This window comes from Mycetomoellerius zeteki, unplaced genomic scaffold, assembly GCF_001594055.1.
Source record: "Mycetomoellerius zeteki isolate Tzet28-1 unplaced genomic scaffold, Tzet1.0 scaffold89, whole genome shotgun sequence".
NCBI lineage: Eukaryota > Metazoa > Arthropoda > Insecta > Hymenoptera > Formicidae > Mycetomoellerius > Mycetomoellerius zeteki.
Window position 1 is genome coordinate 639115 of NW_017257924.1, and position 8121 is coordinate 647235.

The 8121-nt window shown below is 34.2% G+C and overlaps 1 protein-coding gene across 3 annotated transcripts in view; it reads right to left on the minus strand.

The window, feature by feature from the left end:
- Window positions 1–1136: 1136 nt before the first annotated feature.
- Window positions 1137–8121, minus strand: part of LOC108730336 (protein tramtrack, beta isoform) — an 8858-nt gene continuing 1873 nt past the window's right edge. For 2 of the 3 annotated variants that reach the window (XM_018459961.1, XM_018459960.1), the window contains exons 2-5: window positions 4041–4544; window positions 2682–2953; window positions 2233–2583; window positions 1137–2144 (exon numbers count right to left, since the gene is read on the minus strand). In XM_018459961.1, the coding sequence (XP_018315463.1) occupies window positions 1524–2144; window positions 2233–2583; window positions 2682–2953; window positions 4041–4413 (1617 nt within the window). In that variant the 5' untranslated portion in view covers window positions 4414–4544 and the 3' untranslated portion in view covers window positions 1137–1523. The remainder of the gene's footprint in view (window positions 2145–2232; window positions 2584–2681; window positions 2954–4040; window positions 4545–8121) is intronic. The other variant, XM_018459963.1, reaches the window with a different exon arrangement.

Below are 8121 nucleotides of genomic sequence, written 5' to 3' on the forward strand. Positions count from 1 at the left end.
GATGTCGTTAAAAATTGATGAATATCAAGCGTCAATTTTGATCACGTGATCTATTGCCGCCGAAAATGAGCGTCAGCTTGAAAAGCATCTTAAGGTTTGAATACCTATTATAGATCCGGTCTTACGAAAAGTACGTGCGCAGTTCCTAACGATTTATATCAATAATATAACTCAATAACTTCAATAGTAGCGAACTTTCACGATTAATATCTCGCTTCGCGGGAAAGAGCGACATTTTTTCCTACCAGATTCTTTCGTTTTATGCAAAAACGCGTCGAATATAAGCCTAATTTCATCAAAATTGAAGTGGAGGGGAGCATTCTAAAAAAATTATCAATTGTTAATTTTAACGATCAATATCTCGATTTTTTCGTGAGCGACGTTTTTTCTTGTAGAATCTATTTTCACGTGAAAACATATCGATTAAATATATTTTTATCAAAACTTAACCGGAATATTCTTAACATTTACCCTGAAAACTTTTATGTTTAAAGAAAAGCGTATGTATAGGAATTTTAATTTGGGTATTTGAGATTTTCCAGATTTTCTTTTCAATTAGCGTTTTATTTTTTAAGTTGAATATCAAAGAAGTCACATTTACATCTATCAACGCATCAACAAACAGGAAAAGCTTACATTTTAATTTATACTCTTATAAAGACTCGCATTTTTCTCGCGTAAAATCTTGCATCTCTTTATCAAGACACCTTCTGTACGTATGATAAAAATTTTAGTATATTCAGAACTGCATGTTTTAATAGCCATTTATTTGTGAGACGTATCATCATGCATTACAATTTACATCTATAATTCAGTCGCGTACAATGCGAGTATCGTCAATGACAATTTATTCAGCATACATCCAATATATAAATAATTACAATTCGCAACGAATCGATACATAATACAGCATCATTTTCATCAGACAAGATAAATTACACAACACAAGTCTAAGAGTTTAAAAATTTGGACTTTTACAACATAAAATCCATGTCCGCTGACAAGACGATCAAATTCGTTATAAGCGAATACTATATTACTCTTTTAAAAATAAATGCGCAATCTATAGCAGATGCTTGTATCATTTGTGTATATATATACATATACATATACATATATATATATATATACGAAGTTAATACATGTAGATATTTAAATAAATATACATATTGCGAGAAAAAATACGCGTTCGACTAGCGGAAATATCTAATGTATTGTACCTTCTTCGAAATTCTCCAAACTCTACATAGTAAGATTTAATCTTCGATTGGAGATCTCATGATTACAACAGCGAAATTAAAGAAAAATTTTCTGAAGTATTCTTAATAGATTCCAAAAATAACAATCTATTTTGGTTCTTGGTTCTCATATGATGACTCTGATTCAGTTTGTCGTTATAATGTATTTTTTCGCTTGAGAGTTAAAAAAAGAACAAATTGGTATTCTTACACTAGTTTCCATTGAAATTTGTAGTATAATCCAATTATTACATAGATTATAAGATATCTCTATATCTTATTTTACTATGTCACTTTCTTTTCTCTCGAGGACTGTTTCTCATTATGCTCGATTTCGTTGTCCTCATCAATGTCAGTAGAAACATAATCAACAGACTCTTTTTTATTATTATCTTTATTACAACTTAATTCTGGTTCTTCGACAATGTCTTGCTGTTGCTCTAGAAAATCTGTAGGTACAAACTCCATTTGGTCTTCATTATCATTTAAATCTGGTGGAGCTGGCAGTTCACAAAAATGTAGCCTCTCATCTCCGTCGTTAATTTCCTCGCCACCTGGGTCATCTTCCTCGTGCAAACTCATAAGTTTTTCAAAGTCTGAGGAAGCTGTGACTTCGTTATTCTCCGAGAATATCTCCGTCGGGCTAAGAGGTATATCTAAAGGCTCCAGCTTTACAGTCGCGCACGGAGACGTTGGCGTGATGGGTCGCTGCAGACGTATTTTGGTAAAAGGTCTTGGCTCTACAGATTCGGACTGTTGTCGCTTTTGCGCACGCTTAGGACTAGAAGACATAGACACCCTTGAAGGTGATGTTTTATTCTCTTTGGATTCGGTGGTACCTCTAGGAACTACATGTTGAGACGACAATGGCTTCGTTTGAGGTATAAGTAACGGTGATTTTGTGTTCTGTCGATATAAAAGAATATAAAACAATTAAAAATTTCCATAGACATTGACTAATGTAATTATAATAAATTGAGGATGTCTCGCTTACTTGAGACGAGGGACTCGGACCGGCTAGTCCCTTCACTTGTAACGCTTCGGCGGCATTCAATAGTTGCGGTAATTTATCGTGAGCGACGTTGACTTCTCCGCGGTACATGAATTTAACCAATGCCTCCACTTCCCAAAATTTCAAATCCTTCATTAGAATAATAGGATGTTGACATGGATTCTCCCGTAATAAATCTGCCAGGTAGTCGCTGCAGGAAGATAAAATCATTTTATGACATTTCAAAGACCGCCCTTCACACGCCAGGGTCACATCGACAAACTGTTCCGTGTCCAGTAACGACGGGAAGCTATTCTGCATATTACTATGGTAACTGTTCCACCTTAGGCAAACCTGAAACGTGCAGAAAAGGGCGAGTTTAGTAGAGATCTCTGTATCGAATTATATTTTCATCTTATAACAGATATAACATTCACAATAAATCTACGTACTTCTGTAGGTTGCTGATGCACGACATTGTGGGATCCTTGATTAGTTTGTCGCGGTGACATTTTGATAGTCGTAGGTGCAACTTGTTTCACTTTCAACGGAATAGTTTTTAATACGAGAGTCTTTGGTTGCCGTTGTTGCTGCTGCTGCTGTGACTGCTGTTGCTGAGGTAGCGGTGCTGGTGCAATGTTACGAATGTGAGGTCTCACTAAGGTTTGCGTTGCAATCCTTATAGCTTTCGTACTTGTACTGCCCTGAGACGTTGACTGTAAAACTAGGACAAAAAAATAAATATGTCATATGTATAAATATGTATATGAAAGTCGAAAGAATGCTGCGAAAAGACTGTCAAGAATAATTTAAATAGCGACGGTAAATAATTTAGATTTAAATTCTGATTATGAACGTTGAATTCTGTAATCCTAATTGTCCACTTAAAGAATCATCTAATCAAAAGAATCGTTTAATCAAAAGAATCATTTAATTAAAAGTTGAAAAACTTGACAATGAATTTAATTAAAATTTCAGTCCATTGAATTAGAAGTTGTAGAATGCAAAGTTAAAAACTAATGCCCATTACTAAAGTAGATTAACTTTAATTACAATTTGCATTTCTAAGTCCGAAAAACCAATTCGCGCGCGCAATTCAAAAAAATACAAAATATGGTATACAAATTCGCACGAAATTATTTAAAGCACTTAGAATCCAGTTTCGACCGTCATAAGTTTCGTTTCTTGCTTGTTATATATTCACATTATATGATTCTAATAAATCGTTCATTATAAAGTATAAAATATTAATTAAAACAGAGAGAGAGAGAGAGAAAGAGAAATAAATTTATTAAGAAATAAAAATGAGAAAATAAACATTTTATAGTTGCATTTATTGCATAATAATCTTTTATTATACAATGTTAAATTGTAAATACATATTTGTATACTTGAAAAAGATTATCACAAGCATTAAACAAAAATTAAAATATTTCGCTCATTTGTTATAACAATATAACTTGGATAACTAGCTTAATTACGCCGTAAATGTATTATACTTAAATATGCGGATGTCTTGTTACACATTAATAATCACACGAAATAAAATATAAATACGTTACACACACACGTGTACTCGTATATTTCAATACACGTGTATCGAAGGAAACTAATTTCAAGCGAGAAGGCATCAATGACGTTATTTGTTCTGTAGGAAAGATGCTATTTTAATTGATATTTTAGATTACAGTTTCATCAATTAGGTTGCAAAAGTCTTCTTCTTCTTACGTTAGGTCTCTGGCTTGTGTTACATCACAGTGAGAATGAAACTTGAAGAAACGTAGAAAGTACCCTAATGATACGATATTTACCATGATAACGTCTGCCGATCAGTCTGCCCCCGTGATGTACCCTGAGATGCCGGTGGAGATTTGTCGTGCCGCACTGGCGCGGATTTGCACCGCCTCTGACGACGACCGCCCCGCAGATCCGGCACTGGGCGCGCAACGGATCGTTGGCGCATAGATCAAAGTGTGCCCAGACCGCGCTGGGGTTCGCCATGGCACGTAGGCTGCGCGCGTGGGAGCGCACGCGGTGCGTGACGCTTCCGTGCCGGCCAGACGATGATGACGAGGACGACGTCGGTGGTAATGCCGTCGCCAGCGGTGGCGGTGTCGTTGACGCAGCCGGCATGCTTGACTCGTCGAGATAACAGTCTTCCTCGTCCTCCGGTTCCTGCTTCATCGCCAGGCTCCTCCTGATATTCGCCGTGGAGGTCGTCGTCGTCGTCGCGACGTTACGCTCTTTGATACCGCTGCGCCGCAGGTTGACGATGTTCGGTGTACGGGTTCGACGCGTCCCTCGCCTCTCTGAAACTTCCCCGAACGATCCGATGAATTTCTGAGTCACCACGTATCACCCGTGTCACCAACATTTCATTTTTAAAAAAATGACTCAGCTATTAATAATAATCGTCGCAGACACGTTTTCTGCTACCGAAGATTATCGTGTTTTTATCGGGTTCAGTCATTACGTAGGTACGGCTCTGCGCTGAGTATTCCTTATCGTTTAAACGTCGATATAATCGCCGCCGCTTTTTATAGGAACGCACGACTCACAGTAGCGCGGCATTAAAATAGGCGTCACGCGCGCGCTGGGCTTGATGGGCAACGTCTCCGCACTGGGATAAAGCTTAATCTTTATAGATGAAAGATTCATCCGCGTAAATTTCTTAATCCTTACACTCTACTGTCTAACGACCACAGCCGATCAATGAAAATAAAATGATAAATGATTACATTGTTCAACAAAAAAGTACGAAGTAAGTCATGATCCTGAACAACATTTAGGAGGTTTTAGCCGTCGCGTCGGTCGGGCATCTTGGGTAATGCTAATGTCAGCGGTACTGTAACTTTTAGGACCACTTTTACCAACTCCGATTAACTTAATCGGCCTATTAGTTCACTGGAATTGACCAATCGCATTTGTCATTTGGTTTGACGACAGATGGCGATTGGCCAATTCCAATAGACTAATCGGTCGATTAAGTTAATCGGAGTTGGTAAAAGTGGCCCTTAGGCCAGGTCTCACCAACTCCGATTAAATTAATCGGCCGATTAAATATTGCCAGCTGCAAGACTTGAAAACATCCTTTTTCTGACGGGGCGCTCAGTACTCACGTGCTCTACTCGCGTGGCTTTTTCGCATTTGAGAAATTTGCCATTAATATGGACCTGTGCTGTTATTACATCGTTTTTCACAATTGAAAATTAGATTATGTTTTCAGTCTTGCAATTGCCAATATTAAAATTTAATCGACCGATTAGCTTAATCGGAGTTGGTAAAAGCTCTTAAGCATTCTAACTTGAAAGGTACTTAATGAAAAAATATTTTATTATAGTGTTTTGAAAAGCTCTCGAGGCAAGCTACGAATATGTAATTAATAGTGAGAATGTGCAATAAAAAATGGGGGGTTCCGTTTAAAAGTGATCTTGACAACATCATCCAAAATCAAACTGATGTGTGGTTGGTACCATTTTATGCCCCCCTCGAAGTCACGTAATTTTTGTCTGAAACTTTTGTTCAATCCTACGTTACCTTCTCGAGATATTCTTGGTTATCAATTAAAATGAAACACTATATATATATATATACTCGTAAAGACCGGAAAAACGCTATTTCTGAGATCATTTTGAGACGAAATAATACCAAAATGTCGAGGGAAAATATTTTCTTTAACATAATAAATATCAATAATTAGAAATATCAGTAATTGTATTTTCGCATACATAATCTTTATATCAATATTTAGAGGCAATAATTAGCTTTTATTTTTAGCATTTTGCATTGTACCATATTCTCGAACGCGCAAATTTTAGGCGATATAATTCGCTAACTTTAAATAATTATAATTCAAAAATTATTATAGCCTCGACATTTTGGGAGATTAAAATTTTTGTCTCAAAATAATCTTAGGAATCTCCTCTTAAGTGTTGTTCCGGTGTTTAAGGGACACCCTGTATGTATGGATAGATAGAAAACTTCCTTATGTGCTCAATTTTTTCACCTCTAGATAACTTTATCCAGGAGATCTTCTAGATTTACAATAGAATATCTCCCGGATAACGTTATCCGCAACTTATCTGGAAGTGAAGAAATTGAACATTAGACCAGTGAAGGATTAACCATTTTGCCGCCTCTGGGCACCAACATCTAGCCGCCCCCAGGTGGCTTCATTAATTTATAAATTTAAAGTTAAAGTATAGTTGTAAAAAAATAAATAGTAGATAAAATATTTTTAAATTCAATTGGACTCAAAATAATAATTTTCAAATAATGCTAGCAAAATGCAGCAAAAAAAATAATGCAGCAAAATCTGTCTATTTTTTATAATTTTGTCTGAGGAAATCTTTTGATCGGCATCTCATAATCTACAAAATATACAAAATCTCATAATATACAAAAACAGTTTCAACCAATTTAACCATTTTTTAAATGATTAATACGGGGTTAATGATTAATACTTTCAAGAAATAATTTTAAACTTAGTTAAATCCATAATTTAAATTGTAACGCTTTTACAAATTAAATTTTATGATTTTTATAATTACATTTTTATACCCATGTAGCACAGAAGTTTGCAACAATATTGCTGCAATATTGCAAAAATGCATATTGTAATGCAATGTTTCAGTAACATTGTTTATATGTACAAATGTAAATATGCAACATGATTTTAAGTTGCAATATTTTTAAAAAATTATGAAAATAAATAAATAAATTATTTTGAGCTTAAAAATACTCGTATAACATATACAGTCTGTGATTCATTAAGAGTTTTATCTAATATCAATTAATTTTACATATACTATATCATTATTTAAACTCGTGCTTAAATTATGTATTTGAAAAATCTTTTATCATGAATTACAAGTATTCCGGTAAAAAAATTTTCACAATACATAATCTTACATAATCATTTAACATTATATACAAATATATATAGTTATGTATACTCTATCACGTAATTACATAATTTTAAATAATGCTGTCGCATTTTTATATATAATTAAAAAATACATAAATTTCTTTTGTATTTATATATAAATATAGATAACAATTTGTATACATTTATATGTACATATATGTTTATATATGACCTGTTATAGTTTATATATATATTTATATAATCGTATAAAGGGCATATATTTATATATATATATATACATTTGTATATTCCGGATATTATTATGCATATGAAAATTAATAAAAATTCTAAATCTTTTCTTCTTTATAATTTCTCTAAATCTTCTTTTATTTATGAAATAAATATATTCTAATTTATACATGAACCATCTTTTTGACAATATCTATTGACCAGATATTTCACAGTCATACATCCATTAACATATAGCGTTTTCGGCTCGATCGGATTTGCACCAACTCGTGTTAGATTAATATTTGCTATTGGTTGACGTTAAATGTTCTATCAAAAGGAGAGCACGAAACGTCATTAATTCAACCCAGGTTGGTGCAAACCCGGTCGAATTGAAAACGCCAATACAGAGTTCGTAGATTACCGAAGCAGCAATTCCCATATGATCGAGATCAAGCGACGCGAGCCGACGTACAACTTTAGGATGGATGACAGCTTGATGATAGGGAACATGATGAAATTAATTCCCGAATTCAAGGGGAAACTTTTTTATTATAATTTTTTTCATGTGTATTTTAGAACATACCGCCAATACTCATTTTAACAAAAAATTGGATTAATTTTAAAAATTAATTAATTTTACAGCTTCTTAAATATACGTTAAACTGTAATGTTGCTACAATATTGCAGCAATACTTTGCAATGTTTCTACAACGTCCCCGTCTTGCCGAGATTTCTGCAACATTCCTACAATATTTCGGTGCTGCATGGGTAACAACTTTATATATATATATATA